This window comes from Aythya ferina (genome assembly GCF_964211825.1).
Source record: "Aythya ferina genome assembly, chromosome: 4".
Taxonomy (NCBI): Eukaryota; Metazoa; Chordata; class Aves; order Anseriformes; family Anatidae; genus Aythya; species Aythya ferina.
In genome coordinates, this window is record NC_140300.1 from 28,941,781 (window position 1) to 28,959,017 (window position 17,237).

The window sequence follows — 17,237 nt, forward strand, 5'->3', positions numbered from 1 at the left end:
TATGCAGTATAGTGTGAGAAGGGACAGCTTAAATAAGTTTTTTCAAAATCCTTCTCTTGACAGTCAGCTAAAGGACATGCTGAGCAGCAGAGACCGTGAGATATCTAGCTTACATCGCCAGCTTGATGCATCCCACATGGAGCTTGCAGAAACAGGAAGAGTAAAGGAAATGGCTCTGAAAGAAAACAGACGATTACAAGATGACCTCGCTACAATGACCAGAGAAAACCAGGTATGAAGGCAGTACATGCTGTTGAAGAGTTAACTTATTGCTTGCTTGCACATCAAAACTGCTACATCATGAGTTTTGATTAAATATAATTAATTATTGGCATTTCTTGAACACTGAGAACACTATTAACAGGGAAGAAAATGTAAAAGCAATTATTCTGGGTATTTTTATATTCAGTACAGTGGGGGAAAAATAAATGAGTTTTCAGTTTAGTCACTCCTCCCCAAATTAAAATATAAATTTAAATAAAATAAATTGATGGCACACCTGTTTTATCCTATAATGAATTTAACTTGGTTATATTATATCACTTGATAGTTATTGGTAAAAAGAATAAATAAAATTTGTATTTATTATCTGTGGAACAGGGAGGATATTGAGAGAGCAACACATTGTAGAAGCAAATGTCAGGTTATTAGTTAGCTCAAAAATAGAGAGAGGAAAAAAAAGATTCTTAGTACATCCAAATACATTTTGGTACATAGTGATTCTTTAGTTTTATCCATCTGGTTTCCACAAAGCATTGGATGTATTGGGTAAATTATGCCACATTTGTGATAAACGTGTTTTGGAATGTAGATTTTAATGTTTATTTTCTGTGAGCCTTGGTAATGGTGGCTGTAAAAAAGTGTTGTCAGCTGTTTATTCTCCAGGTCTGGTAAGATCAGTTTCCATTTCTGTGTGTTGTTCTGCAGGAACTGTGCTTCCAGTGATAAATTGGGAAAAGTCAGTTTGGGGGGAGAAAATACAGCAGAGTTTAAAAGCTACAGGGTAGAGGGATTGAAGAAAACTTATTTTAAGTTATGGTAGTCCTGAATAGTCTGAATTTGTTTCCTGATTTCAGGAATGGATAAGGATGCAAAGTCGATGGGAATAGGAGGGGTTCCCTTTCCATTATGTCAAGGTTGTGTGGGATTTTTAGAAATGGTGAATTCAAAGGTGCCTAGAGAAATGTTCTTACTGGGTTGTCTTTGTATTGGTAAGGTAGGTGTCTGCTGAGATGGTATCAGTTCAGCTGTGCATTGCAGCTTTTTTTTTTTTTGTGGTGATTCTGTGCAGGTACTTTGACTGCTTGCAGAGTTTTATTTTACTTATTTGTATTAGTTTTACATGATTTCATCTGTTCTTAGCTCTCACTGGTTCAGAGTCATAACGTACTTGCTAACAGCTTGACAGTCAGTAGCTTTAGGCCAAAAAATAGGTGGGAAGTGGTTTCTGATTGCCTGGTGGCTCAGAGTGTTTGGTTCGTGTGTACTAGTGGTCAGCCTTACCAGTGGAGAGGCATACCATCTCCTTCAGTTGTGGCTGGCTGAATACTTTTCCTTGAAAAGGCATGCTCTAAATGCATGAGTTAAACTTACGTCGGTTGTAGAATCAAAGTTGAAATAACATCCTTAACATCTTGAAGATTAGTCTACTTAATTAGGTTATTGTTGAATATTTTGTAGAAAAATGGGCTGTTTCAAGCTGGTGCTTTTTGTAGGTTAAAAGAAACCCCTACCATAGAAGTAGCTGAGAGGTTCAGTTAATTGTACTGTGAGATTATCACCATCACTGTTACTGTTGTGGCACCATCATCCTGAAGTGTTCCCCAGGTTTCACAAGAAACCACCACTGTTGTGCAAGGCTAATTCTTTCAAAGAGCACAGGCAGCATACATAGTTCATGTCCATCTGCATGCTTCCAATCAGCATTGCTCCATCTGTTCTTACTTGGAATTCTTTGGGGCTGGGCTCCATGACTGGGAGTACCTGAAGTGCATGCAGTCTTGTTCATCCCTCACGTAAAGTGTTGGGGAATAATGAGAGAGTTTTGTAGACCAGTTGGTTACTGCTGGCCAAAAGTCTCCCAGTTCCAAGTGCATGAAGTGGATGCAGTAGATGCAATAGAATGTGCACATGGATGTTATATAGCAAAAATGCCCAGTGTTTGTAGGGTAAGTAACATTGTTTTATTGGGTTAAACATCAGAAAAACTAGTTAGAGTATATGTGACTGATTTAAAGAGCTAGCCCAGAGTTTTGTTGCAACTTAGAGTTGCAACACTCACTTACTTACTTACTGCCCATTCAAACAAATACAACTATTGCCAGCTTCATGAGATTCAAAGGCTTTGTACAGTTTTGATGCTGAGACACAAATGCTTGTTTGAATTCATTGTAAATGCCAACCCTAGAAATAATGAGAGACGTGTTTGTTAATCCATGTATTTCCATTCCATCAATTCAGCTGAGTCTGAAGCTAAAATGTTCAAGACGCTGTAAGTGATGTAGCACTCTGAATCATTTTTGTAAAAGATATGGTACAATACATAAACATACAGGTGCATTATTGAGATTAGAAATGTCATTCACAGGTATCTAATATGATGAAGTGTTAAATATTATCTTAAATATTATCTTAAATATGATGACTAAAAATTAAATATTATCTTAATATGATGACTAAAGCTTCCCAGTGGAAGACCTGAATTCAGTATAAGCTAAGTAAGGAACAGAGTGGGAAGACTGCTGTTAATGAATATTAACATACCATGAAAAGAAAAAAGAAAAGAAATGTCCTCCATTTCCTCCACATTTGATAGTGGGGATAGAACATACTTGCCTTTTTGGCTCTCCTGGCTTGAGGACACAGATGAAGGGAATTGCTGAACCTGAGAGAGGACCAGATTTAGCAGTTCCAACATCTCAAATTCCATGGAACATTTTTTATGTTTAAACATGGTCTTACAAATGCCTTTAATTAACTTATCTTGCAACTCAACTTTCTAACATCAGAATGTTTATTTTAAAGTTTGTTTTTGTTTTTTTTTTTTTTGTTTTTGTTTTTGTAGTAATTTGGGACACCAAAGCTTAATTTATAAGGGATAGTGAATCTTAAAAAAAAAAAATAAAAATAAAAAAAAAAATCCCAGTCCCCACATATGCATGTATTGACTTTTCCAAAGATCAGTCGGGTGTGTCATCAGGGAATCTGTGGATTTTGTGAACTGGTATGATGTTCATTGTTTCACATTTGTTCTGTGATATTCTTGCCTGGAGAACTCTTTCGTGTCGCTAAGGTAATAGGGAATATTTTTTGAACTCTACAAAACCCAAGGGAATTTGACTAAATTACTTAAAAGTAGAATAGAATAAAATCTAGGGCATATGTAATTACTTTGATTGTCTGATAGAGTAATATATGGTGATTAATTTACTCTAATGCACTGTTTTGCCTTTCTGTAATCTTTTTAGGCTGTCAGTACTGAGCTTGAAGATGCAATACGTGAAAAAGAAGAAATGAAAACTAGGGTTCATAATTATATAACTGAAGTTTCTAGATTTGAGAGCCTGATGGCTTTAAAGGTAAAGATAAAATGTGTAGGCACTCATTGTGGTTTTGGTAATGTCATTGAGTTTAGAGTATAACATGCTCCTGTTAGGATACTATAAACAAATCAAAAAATGTGGGGGTTTGTGTCCTGTTCTCTCCCCACCTCCTATCCCCCTTTTTCTTTTAGTTTTCATATACTTTATCTGCAGTATTTTCAAGTTCCTAGTCAATTTATACAATGCCTTACTAGATCTGAAGCTTTGATTACATTCTGACACATCACAGTTCTGTTGATAAAATTTCAGTTGTCCATAACACTGCAGAATGACAGACATATGTTTGAATATTATTCTACTGTTTGAGTTTTGAGAACACAAACAGTAAAATATCTGGTACTATACAATGAGTAATAGACAACACACAAGCTTAAACTATAGTTTTTAATATTTGACAATTTTTTAAAGGAGAAATTTTAGCTGTTCTTCTGCTGTAGGACATTGTAAAAACAGCATATCGGAATATTTTCTCTATGATTAATAAGATTTCAGACTTTTTGCTTTACCGACAAAACAGCACTCTTGATAAATGTATTTCATCCAGATGCTTGGATTCAAAAGTGTTAAATGTGTGAACTAAATCTTATAGATTCTATTTATTTTAAATGATTATTTCAAGACAACATGAACTAGTAAATTTATTATGTGACTTTGGTTAGGGAAGAATGAGCTTTTATCTGACTTTAGCTTTCATGTGCTAGCTGAATCTTTGCAAATTCAAACACTTCATACAGGTGGAAACTAAAGCATAGAGAAAAATAAAGGTTGGTAGTATATGTTAGCCTTGAACTTTCAGTTTGAAACACTTGGAGCTTAGTTGTTAAGAGTGATTTTAATTATATGTCATATGTCCAAAGCACTTCAGCTACAAATGTAGCTAGATCTTTGGTAAGTGGGAATTCAGTCATTCAAGTCAGGTACCAAGAAGCAGCTGGCGAATTATGAAAGTTTGGTTTCAGGGATTTGTCTAATATTACATATGAATGTTTTCTGTGGAGACAAGGATTTACTTTTCTGCACAGTCTTCAGCTGTTTAATCATGAGTTTCTGCTTCCTAATGCCCCTCATTCTGTTCTGCATGAAGGAATTTCACAAGCAGTAGCCTTCCTCACTAGATAAATCTGATTTGTATTAGCAATATGCTCATCCTGCAGTGCACTGAATGAACAGGGGAAGAAAGGAATGGAGCTAAATAAAGAAGAGAAATTAAGCACCACCTTATAATACACATTTGTAGTTGGCAAAGCTAAAATTCACAAGCAGGATTTTTTTTTTTATTACTGCATACCTTGCAAGCACTAAAGTCTGCAGTTTTGTACTTTTATGATAGACTGCTCAGTGTGTATGCCCAAATGGGTTATCAGTCTTTCAGACACTGCTGTAATGTAAATATTAGTAAGAGTGCAGTAAGTAAAAGGGCTAAAAATAGACTACTGCTGGAATTTCTTGGATAGACCACTGAGGATCAGTACGTCTCCTTAATGTGACCACTGACAACGCAGAGATCCAAAAGAACCGCTCTCTTTGGAGCTTTGCAACTTATTAACGACCACTAAATCTAAATATTCCTATTTAGTAAAACTCAGTGCCATCACTGTATTTATTTGGATTTGCAAAAGAGATGATGCAATTTAGTAACTGAGAAGACAATAAGATTAAGAAAATGGAGAAAGTTCCTACTTTCTTCTAAAAAAAAATAAATATAAATAGTAGGCATTAAAAATGTCAAGTTATGCTTGTCATTGCAGTGTTTTGCTGTTTCATCTAGGAAAAAGAAAACCAAGATTTGTTAGAGAAGTTCCGTATGGTCCATACGCAAGCTGAAGAGTGGGAAATCAAGGCTCACCAAGCAGAAGGGGAAAGCAGCTCAGTACGACTTGAACTCCTTTGTGTGGATACAGATCGGAGACATCTTCGTGAGAGAGTAGAACTTCTGGAAAAAGAAATCCAGGAGGTAATAACTTGCACAATGTAATTCTGTCAGGGAAAATGAGATATGTTCAAGTGGTTTGTAATAAAGTCAACATACTTTTTTTTATGCTTGAACAGTAGTTAATTCCTATTCATGACTGTTTCAAATATGGACAGTTTTTGAAACAGTAACTACTTCTGATTACTTGCGTTTTCCTTCTCTAACCTCCTTTCCCTAATATCCCAAAGTTAGAATCCATGTGTATTTTAAGAACTCTTCTGTTGGGTGATCATGGTTATTAAGCTGTTGCCTCTATAAGAAACTTTTATTTAGCAGCTTCAAAATATTTGCGTATAGCTTTATTGTCTAAATACTGTCTAAGTTTAGTTCTTAAATTTCTTTTGAAGCTTTGAATGAAGTATTTGAAGCATTGGTGGCTGAAGTAAAGGCAGAAATTTAGTGGTGGTAGTAGTAGTAGTCCAAATCCAGATTTAGGATTACATAGTACAGAAAGCTGAACCAATAGCATTAAAACGAAAATTTAGAGTGTAATAGTTCTGGATTGACCACATTCTGTCTCATGCTTTTAATTAACAAAAAGAAGAGTAAGAGACTTAACAATGTAAGCTAACTTAAGAAATAGATCATATTTGGGGGGTTTAAAACTTTAATTCTCTTCTGATGCTGCACTCTTGTATAGTATCTGTATTGCCCTTTTAAGATGGTGAATTAAAAATTGCAGAGATCGTTTATCAGGTCGTCTTGGCTGTGATTTAGAAAGAGAAGAAGAAAATAATGTATTCTGACGGTAATTTTATAGGGAAAGTTAATTTTGAAGGATAAAGGAAAAAAAACTGTTAAAAGAGAACTGTTAACATTCAGCAATGAAAAGATATCCGTATTTGTCTTTGTTTAGCATATTATGGCAGCACAAGCATACGAATCTCAGATCTCCTCCATTACAAAAAATATGTCCAAATTGGAAGAGGACATTAAACGGGAAAATCAGGATAAGTCTTCTGTGTTGGCTGACCTGGCTTCTGTGAGAGAACTCTGTGTTAAACTTGAGGCTAGCAAAGAACTTGTATCTCGACAACTTGCTTCCAAAAGCATGGATTATGAACGGGTAAGCAGCAAAGACAAATTTACTTTGTTATAATAAAACATCTGCTTTTAATGTTTTTTGGAAAAAAAAAAAAAAAAAGAATAAATTACTTTGGAGAGCAAGGTAAATTAATTTACATCAGTAGTTTTGCATTTATGTCTGTGTGAATTGTCTTAGAAATTTTGCTCTATACAGATCTATATCTATTTTTATGTACAGAAAGAGTTTCATTCATTACCATTAAAAGTGTGGCAGCAGTAGTTTTTGCTAACTGCAAAGGCAAATTATAGTCAATTGGTTTCATGTACCGTACTGTAATTTATTCTGGTTTACATATTTTCTTTTATACAAGGTGAATGCTGCACTTATTTATATATTAAGGACTTTTCCCTAAAGGATTTTCTCAATTAAATTGAAATTTGAGATACAGCTGAAAAGCGTTAAATATTTTGAAATAGTTTAAACACTTCTAAATGCTCCTAATATCTGAACTTTTTTTCTTTTGAAGTGGTTATTAATGAAGTCATGTCCTTACTTAGTGATTTGATTGAGCCTTCCGCTACTCGTTATTCAAGACCTTGAGAAAAGGAGGTTTCATCCCTGCAGAATTTCTTTATATTGATAAAATTGATGAGGAAAACAAACATTTCTACAATTTTGGCAAAAGTTGAGAAGCTAATTGAGCTGACCTAGTCAAATAGAATGAAGTACAGTATATATGATTTTTTGTACCTGTGCAAAAACTTACACCATTAAAAGTCAGTTAGTGTTCCAAGTATTTACCCAAACATTTTCAGCACTCCAGTTCCTGGTAGGACTTTGATATTTGAATATTTCTTAATTAAGTATAGCTTTAAATAATTTTAGCTTTTAATGTGTTTTGGTTTTTTTGAGCTCTGTATTCTTTCCACTTTTAAGAAACTTCCAATCAGTTTGGTTTTTATGACTTGTTAGGAAAGTGAATTGTGTTGTTTGTAAACACAGTGTATAAATAAATAATAAAAATTTGTGCCCTAGGTTCTAGGTGAATTAGAAGATATGAAATCAGAAGCAGAGTTGCTGAAAAAGCAGTTATCCAGTGAGAGACTTACAATTCAGAATCTTGAAACGTTGCTGGCTACCAGTAGAGATAAAGAGTTTCAGAACCATTTAACATCCCAGGAGAAAAATTCAGAAATTCAGCTACTGAAAGACAAGCTAACACTTGCAGAGGGTAAACTGTAAGTCCTAAGTTACATGTGTTATATGGGTTAAAATGAAACTTTTTCTTTGTTGCAACACTTACTCACAAAGTCAAATTCTTGATACTTAGTTTTGGTCGGCTGAGTGGATTTTTGCAGCAAAGGCTTTTGACTTACAGTGACATTGTTTACTGAAAATTTCCCTTTGCATCTTTCATATCACTTTGATTAATCGCCACTGTGGTGGACATCAGTTTAGCAGTGAACTCAAACAGGAATTCCAAAGGAGACCTACTCTAAAAGGAAAGGTACACCCTGTTTAGTTTTTATTCAGTCTTGAGAATAAGCACTGAATTTTTTTCACTGTGCCCAGTGTTGATTTCAGAATGTTTGCTTTACTTTCTCTGCTGATCACGACTCCTTCTCACATCAGATTTTCTCACGTCAAAGTCAGGTACAGGAGGCTATACCTTTCCTGAAGTTCACTTGTCTGATATAACTCTTCCATCTTTTCAGTGCAATCACTAAAATCCTTTCCTTCGAGATCAAGGGAGGTGATCCTTCCCCTCTACTCAGCACTGGTGAGGCCACACCTGGAGTGCTGTGTCCAGTTCTAGGTTCCCCAGTGCAAGAGGGACATGGACCTACTGGGGAGTCCAATGAAGGGCCACGAAGATGATTAAGAGACTGGAGCATCTCTCATATGAGAAAAGGCTGAAAGATTTGGGACTGTTTATCTTGGAGGAGAGAACATTCAGGGGAATCATACTGGTGTATGTAAATACCTGAAGGGAAGGTGTGAAGAAGATGGAGCCAAACTCTGTTCCGTCGTGCCCAGTGACAAGACAAGGGACAGTGAGCACAAACTGGAACACAGGAGGCTCCCTCTGAATATCAGGAAGCACTTTTTGACTGCCAGTGAACAAACACTGGCACGGGTTGTCCAGAGGGGTTGTGGAGTCTCCCTCCTTGGAGATGCTCAAAACTTGTTTGTGGACATGGTCCTGGACAACCTGCTGTAGGTGGCCCTGCTTGAGCAGGGGTGTTGGACAAGAGGACCTCCAGAGGCTCCTTCCAACATCAACTATCCTGTGATTCTGTGATGTATTGTTGCTTTTAAATGTAAATGGAGCTGAAACTGATACGTATACAAATGTGGACAGCACTTTCTATTTTGATTGTCTTTGCTTATAAGCTCAGTAGAATAGCTGCAACTTCTCATGCTGTGCATGTGCCTAGATTCTGCCTCAACTTTTTAACAGTCTTGCAGAGAAAAGATGGATCTTTTTGGAGGGATAAAGTTAAGAGTAGAGAGGATATTTTTTTTATATATCAAATGCAGGTACTAGAAAAGTGGGATTTTTTAAAATTATTATTATTATTATTAAAAGAATTTTAACAGCATACAAAGAACATAAACTAATGGAATGTTCTGAGTGAAATAAAACACTAACATTACAAGAAAATGAAAGAATGAGTTTTTTGTTTAACATAAATTTAGCTTGCTCTGTACAAATATTAAAACTCTGTTTAAATGACTTAACAGTTTTTTTTTCCACAAGATTTCTTCCACCCAAATTGTAGGGTTCCTTTTCTGTTCATTGCAAATGTCAATACTTGCATTGTTAATAGAGTAAGATCTAGTAGGAAGAGGGAAGATGTTCTGGAAGAATAGTGACTATTCTGCATTTTGGGGGGATCAGATCTCTGGATTATTTCACATCTCCCTGGAGTCAGAGAACAGCAGGTGCTCAGACAACAAGTCTGTGACTGAGCTAGGAATAGAACTTTTTTTCAGGATTCAAGTTCAGTGCTTAAGCAATAAACTAGTTCATCTTTCCTTCTCCAGAACTGACTTCTGAGCACTCAACTTCATACTGACTTTGCAGGTTCTATATAATAATGTAGCTGTTTAGATTCTGGTTTAGATGACTTATTTTACACCCAAGTAACGACTTTTTTTGCTTGCTTTCTAATGCAATTCAGGGCATTTTGCAACCAAACATTGAGTTGTCCAAGCTGATGATTTGCTGAGCAACGTTATGTCACTCAAGATTTTTCAAGGCTGCTTTTCTTTATGATTCTTGTGATTGGAACAGCTGGCCCCAAACACAAGGGCATACTTAACAGGCCTTCAGGAACTGGGCTTTGCTGGTCTGAGTTTACATTAATACTGGTTTTATTTAGATGTTATAAAACTGTTTTCATTTCTAGACAGGTATTTCAAGCCTGCTTAATATACTTTCTACTGAAGCCATATGTTTCTTGTCCACAGACAAGACAATATTTACTATTTTGTTCTTCTTTAACTGTACACATAACCAGATATTAAGATAGTAAATCAATGAAATAATCATGTAATTATTTTGTCTGTTTCTATAAAGCATATCTCTGCTTACCTGTGTCCGAAAAAGAACATGATGTATTGGAGTAAGGATGTATTGAGAGACTTGCCAGCTTCTCACAGCTTTCTCACCTTAGGTTCCTTCCAGCAACATGCCATTGTATTCATTTGGCTCTCACTCCTTAATTCTCTCTTTGATTTGGTTTGTGTGAAACAACATGCTGAGAATCTGTTTTTGTTTTGTTGACTTGTTCTAATTCCTCTAGGATCCCACCTGTCAGTGTACAAAGCAAACTTTGTTGCTTCTTATGATTTTTTTTAGAAGCAGTCATAATAGAGAGGTTTCCTTACTTCGAAGTAAAGTTGCACAGCTGCAGACTGACTATGATGTTTTAAAAAGACAACTAACAACTGAACGATTTGAACGGTAAGAGGCTGGTTTTTTTTCATATTAAGGTGGTTCCTCTCTCATTTTAAAACTGTTTTTTCAATATGGGGGCACTTTTATGGAAAATTGTGTTCCTGCTTTCATGTAAAACCTAATATTCTCAACCTGAAAACTGCTTAATTAAAAAAAAAAAAAAACGCTGTTTCTGAATTCCCTCCTAAATTTTGTGAATTTAGTATTGCATTAAAAAAATAAATCCATTAACCTAAAAAATCAAGAAGAAAAATTTATTTACAAGAAAACAAAACTCTTTGCAAACTATTGTGAAAATCACCAAATAAAAATATGTTAAAAATATTTTTTGTTCTAACATCCTGCAGTACTGAAGTGTTTTGTAACTGAAATTACTATCTTTTGGTAGGGAGCGTGCAATTCAAGAAATGCGTCGACACGGTCTCTCTACATCATCATTACGTGCTTCACCTCCTCTCAGTTCTACTTTAAGGTCTCCCTCGCAGTCTCCAGAACGTGCAGCTGTAAGGACAGTTGAAGAAGCGACAACTGAAAAGTAAGTGATTTGATTTTTTTCAGATTGTTTCCATATAAGAATTAGATTTAAACTGTTTCTAACTAATACTTTTTTAATTTTACAAAGTTCTTCAACACCTCAGATGGTGCTTATTCTTCTTTTGTTGACTCTCCTGCTATAAAATATTGATTGGAAACAATAGATGCAAAGTGCTCTCCAAAGACCATATGCCGTAATGGATTCCCATTCCTGTTTTTGTTAATGGTCTTGCATCATTTGACAGCTCCCAAATATATTGCCTTCTTATTAGTGTCATTAATTATGTCCAAATATAGATTGCCAATTTATTGCTTAGTAGTTATCCCCAAACAATGAATGATTCATATTAAGAGAAACATCATGAGATTCTCTCAAGTACAACAACGATGGAAAGATAGCACATAGGAGAAAGTCCTCAACACATTAGATGAAACAGTCTCCAAAAGTGCTTAAAAATTATCACTGGATTTTTCATTGCTAGTTCTTGGAGGCTATGAATGTCTAAGATCGTGGTCACCCAAGTCCATAAAAAAAAAATTTAAAGTCATAAGCAGTCTCTCAGTCATTTTCACTGACAATTTTATTCTTTTAGAGGTCATTGGTTTAGGTGATGTTTATATGTTACGGGCCTGATTAGCTGACTTTATATCCTGTCTCTGCCATACTGTGTAATACTTTGCAGTGAAGAGTGGAAGGTTAGGGAGAGTGATTGTTTGGAAAAGAGCATATTTAAAAATAACAGCTTATGAATCTAACTGCTCAATCCAAAAGACAGAATTCCAAACTGATAACAGTTTAAACTATTTATATTGGTAAATACATATGACCTGTTCTTAGGCTTACTTAGGAAATAGGTCTTGATATTACCAGTATTAATAAGAAGGAGGAAAGAGTGCTTGTGACTTTTTTTGTTTTATTGGTGAGCCGTTAGGCAAACCCTGTTATGTTGCAAATCAAGATTTTGCCCAGTAATCTCTGGATCATTTTGGTCTCATTCTTAAGAAAATGGTAAATAACATGTTTCTCAGAATGAGTATAATTAGTAGACTGTTGTCCTTAATTTTTCTTGCTTCATAGTGAGTGCAATAAAAATAGTCCAGATGCTATACTTGAAGAATACTCTATAGTGAACTATTTTATCCTACTATTTGAGTACTTGGTTTTACCAATAACAGCTCTGTACCATACTCTATCAGAAAATATCCCAGTTTCATGAAGTACACATTTTTAAAGAAAGTATCTGATCAACTGAATTGATATGGAGGCTAACTTTTTACTGTCTTGCCTTATTGGTGGATTATTACCTTAGAAAATTCTCCGTATTTCTATCATCATCTTTCAGTCTACTTAGTTATTCCTACCTGGGAGCTTACCACAGTGAAGTGTAGTCTGTAATTACATTGTTCCGTAACTGTCTTATTTCTCTGATCTGATTTAATCTTCTCAAGAAATTCTCTTCCTCCTCAGCTCACATTTACTTTGTTAAGCACTTGAGCAACGAGTCAATGACCTGGATGTAGAGTTTTAGACAATATGCTAATGGTTGGTATTTAGGAATAACAGAAGAGAATATGAGGAGGCTAACTGTAATTATTACTTTTTATCATCATTTTCATTAAAATATAATACCATTATTTTGAAATTTCTTTTCTCCACCAGAAATGTGAGCTTCAAGGAATAACCAGAACGTGAGCGATCAAAGCATTAATGTGTTATAAGGACTTGGTTTTTGAAAATTATGAAGGATGACTTGCATTCTACCTCTGTTTTCAAATCAGTGATTACTTTTTAAATTTCTAAAAACCTATGAAGTAATCAACTCTGCAAAATTCTACTCTCCCAGCTCTCTGGGATGACTAGATTTTTGTGGGCTGTTTTGATGGGGTTTGTATCAAGGCTGGCTAGGTTTTGTGTTTATTTGGTAACCATAATATAATTGTATGAAAGAAACAAGTATATGATATGACAGACAATCTCTTGTTTTCTTTTATGATTTTATTTCTATTTGCTTATCTCATATGGTTATGGAAGTTTGTTCATCTTACTGTGAGATTCTCCAATCTTACTCCTAAGATAGGAGAATAACATACATGATTGTCTTGAAAATGCTGAGCCAGTATATCTTTTGTACTGATGATATTCTGTGTGTTTGGATTTTTAACAAGTGTTTTCTTAATGCTTTTAAATATTGTGAAGAATGTCTATATATTTTGTGAATGTATTTTGCTAACTGAACATTTTACTCAATAAAAAATATATTGGTTATTCTTTATTGTTTTTGTCATGTAACTACTCGTCTCCTTTTCTTTATTGCTTGTGTAAAGTTGCATTTTTAAATATACAGATTTTTTTTTTAAAGTGAAAACTGATATTTTGAAAGATGTATTGAAATACATTAAATATTATAAAACTATTTCAGAAGTTTGAATTCAGAAGATTTCTGAATCATTTGGAGATATTTCTCAAATTTTCTTTTTAAAAGAGCATGAAGTCTGGAATCCTTCACATAGCTCAGCTCAAGCTGTTAGAGAGGTAACGCAGGGCTTTATATTATGATACACATTAGATAGAAACAGTAAGAACTAATCATTAAGATACTCGGTGTATTTAGCAGAGGAACACTGCAAATTTAAACTGTAGTAAAGTACAGTGTAGTAAACTGTACAAAAGTAAGACGCAATTAGCAATCAGAATCTAATGATAACCTCTTAAAGTCCATCTGTGCAAATAATTGTATCATTGTTCTACTCCAGAATGTATGATTTCGAATAATTACATGCCATTCAGGTTGGTATGATGTGTATTCAGAGATATCACGCAGAGGACTAGAAGTGGGAGAATTTACTGTTTTGCATCCTTCCATTGACCAACAGGTAGTGTTATGCTTGTCTAATGTTGAATAAGGAAAAGCCCTGTGATTACCAGCATGAATCCCTAAGGTGTAAACAGCATATTAAATGACATGAAAGAATTTTGTGTTTAGAATTTGTCTACGTTGCACTAAGATTGTTACAGTTGTAAATTACAAAGAATGTTCTGTTAACTGGAAATATTGTCTCATATTTGGAGATAATGTTGCTTGTAAGCTATATAGATATATTTTATTTTTCATAGACTGTATATTGCTAGTTTTGTTATTTAATGTCTATGTATGTATTAAATGTTATTAATTAAAAACAACTTCAACTTAGAACACACATTCAGAAGCATCTGAAAATACTTGTATCTCATTAGGCTTCTGAGCCATTGGAAGGAATTGTTTATTTAGAAATGGGTGTATCTCATTTGAGGTCTCTTATTTGCCAGTTACACAAATGGGGAGATGGTTGTCTCTTAGGTATTGTTTATTACTGTTTGTAATTAAGTCAGTAGTTTCTTGACAGTAATTCATATTTAATTATACAGGGTGAAGCAATTCAGTAAGAATGAGAAACAAACTCATCTTCTGCTCTTGATGTTTTCAATAGTGACTTCTAAATATCATATTTTGTATATAAAATCTTTTCAATTGGAAACTAAATTAAAGAGCAAATGCTCCATTTTATTGAAAATATTTCTTCTTTATAAAATGTATATTTTGCCTTTACCATTAAAACCATAACACATTAATAATACTTCTTACATGAATGTCATCTCTGAAAAATTAGTGGATCATCAAGCACAGCTGTTGTAATAAAACTAGTATCATCTCAGCGACTAAAGCCAGTGCAGCTTTCTAAAACTGAAACAATACTGATATTCAGACTGTAGTACATCTATCATTTTCCGTGTTACTATTTTGTACACATTTTTGTAAGCAGCTAGAACAAAAGGAACGTAAGAATTATGTAAGTTTGCACTAAAATTAAATATTTTATTTGGAAAAATACAAAAAAAGACAAAATTTGTGGAAGATCTAATCTAAATCAATGGGGTGTCATGTATGAAACAAGTGTAGTGTAAGTCAAGGATATTAGAATGATGGACACTGTTCAAAGTTTCTGTACAGCTTCAATCCTTATCTAGGTAGGGGGTGAGTTGAAAGCAGAGTGGGGCAGACGTTAAAACATGGGAAAAGTCCAAATATTTGTCTGCCTTCTGTTGTTATCTGAACTTGGGAATGGAGGAAAAACATTACAAAAATAATAAAGAAGAGGCACTAATTGTTGGGTGTGTTTTTTCTATGAAACAGGAACTGTACTGTCAGAAGGAGAGAAATCAGGAGAGAATAGAAGGATGGTATTTACCAATTTATCAAAACCGAGATTGCTCAATTAAACTTGCATGTCTTTTGAGAGTTTCTTAGAATTAATTTTTTGCATCCTCCACAGTGTCCCAAAAATTGAATTTAAATTAACTTAAATAGGCAATTCTAGGGTTCATTTGGAAAGTGCAATTTCATCCTGAATCCGAGAAACGCTGTGATTCCCATGTGACGCTAATTATAGAAAGGGTTAAGCTTAGGGCTTCCATCTGATGTAAAACACGTCATACAAAATAATTGGTGCACGTGTGAGAAGGCTGAACTATTCTAATGCCATTTTTCACATAAAGCCATATAACCCCAGGCCTTTTTTTTTTTTTTTTTTTTTTTTTTAAGAAAAAAAAAAAAGCTGTCCTCTGGGGCAGAATATTTTATTTATTCTTTTTATTCTGTTTATTGTAAGAAACCAGTCCTGCATCTGGGGGGTGAATAACCACAGGTACCAGCACAGCCTGGAGGCCCTTGACCTTGGAGTAAAGCTCATCACAAGCCAGAGTTGTGCCGTCGTGCCAAGGGAGAAGATGAAGGGCTCATGGCATGGGTCTGCTCAGTGCTGGTGAGGCTGCAGCCGGAGGGCTGGGCCCAAGCCTGGGCTCCGTGGCTCAAGCCTTGAGATCAGGACCCAGCGGAGCTTTGACGTGGCCAAGCTTGCTAACTCCTGCAGTGTGATGTCTTCTGCAAGGCTCTCCGTGCAACAAGGACATGGATGTGCCTGGTGATTCCAGCAAAGGATCAGAAGGATGGTGAAGGCGTTGGGGTATCTGTCACCTGAGGAAAGGTAGAGCAAGCTGGCGGTGTTCAGCCTGGAGAAGGGAAGGCTCACGAGGGACCTTTATTGGTGGTAGGGGGATGTTGGACCAGGTGATTTTGGAGGTCTTCTCCAACCTTAATGATTCTGTGATTCTGTCTGAATACCTGATGGAGGGGAGTAAAAAAGATAAAGACAGTCTGTTCTCAGTGGCATCCAGGGAAAGGGCAAAAGACAAGGGGCACAAATTGAAATACAAAGAATTCCATTTAAATGTAAGACAAAGGTGTTTTTTGTTGTTGTTGTTTGTTTGTTTCTTTCTTTCCTATGAGGGTGTTCAAAGGCTGAAGCAGGCTGCCTGGAGAGGTTGTGGAGTTCCCCCAGCCATGGAGATATTCAAAACCTGACAGGATGCAGTCCTGGACAACCTGCTGTAGGTGAAAAAAAATATTAAAAATAATTGCTTTCTCTCAGTATTAGATTTATCTGTATTTGATCTGAGGCAGATGGTGGGTTTTGGTATTTATCATGTTATATTTGCCTACCCTATCCATGTGTAGGGCTAGCTCAGCATAATCTGAGCAGAGCTGCTCCACCACAGGTTCGTCAGTGGTGCGTCCTTTGTCATTTCAAGGTGATGGTGTCTGTTTAAATTAACTAAACCAGCATGATGGGAAGTAGTGGAGTGTGGGGGAAAAGTGAGAATGCCAGTGGCTTTTTCTACCCGGTTGTAATACTGCTGCGCAGGGACAGCTGTATTTTCCTGAATGCAGACACAGAAATGAGTTGCATTCAAGGTGGTTATTCCGCTGTTTGTAAGCCAAGATCTGCAGGAGCAGGTACTGCTGTTTGGGAAGTTTTTCATTGAGCCTTTAATTATGTTGACATCTGATTCTTTTGTTTGAAAATAGATGTGTGGGTTATTGGACTATAGCTGTATGTGCAGTTTCCATCTGTACCCATTTGCTTTCCATAAATAAGACACAGAATGGGAGGTAGACTCCCCCACCACAGCCTGTTTATAAGTGGTGTGTTTGTGCCATCTAGTGGACCTCTGCCTTTCCTTGCAACTGTGGCACATGCTTGGCAGACTTAGATTGTTCCATGGAAATTCGAGATACATCCAATAAATTCAAAGTGACGCGA

At 35.5% G+C, this 17,237-nt stretch overlaps 1 protein-coding gene across 3 annotated transcripts in view; it reads left to right on the forward strand.

Moving 5' to 3' along the window:
- CEP135 (centrosomal protein 135) overlaps positions 1-13,377 on the forward strand; it is a 30,855-nt gene extending 17,478 nt beyond the window's left edge. For 2 of the 3 annotated variants that reach the window (XM_084517675.1, XM_084517677.1), the window contains 8 exons: positions 64-232; positions 3,468-3,578; positions 5,371-5,556; positions 6,431-6,640; positions 7,637-7,839; positions 10,467-10,571; positions 10,954-11,100; positions 12,760-13,377. In XM_084517675.1, the coding sequence (XP_084373801.1) occupies positions 64-232; positions 3,468-3,578; positions 5,371-5,556; positions 6,431-6,640; positions 7,637-7,839; positions 10,467-10,571; positions 10,954-11,100; positions 12,760-12,781 (1,153 nt within the window). In that variant the 3' untranslated portion in view covers positions 12,782-13,377. Of the gene's footprint in view, positions 1-63; positions 233-3,467; positions 3,579-5,370; positions 5,557-6,430; positions 6,641-7,636; positions 7,840-8,316; positions 10,440-10,466; positions 10,572-10,953; positions 11,101-12,759 lie in introns of those variants that run through there. The other variant, XM_084517676.1, reaches the window with a different exon arrangement.
- Positions 13,378-17,237: the final 3,860 nt, after the last annotated feature.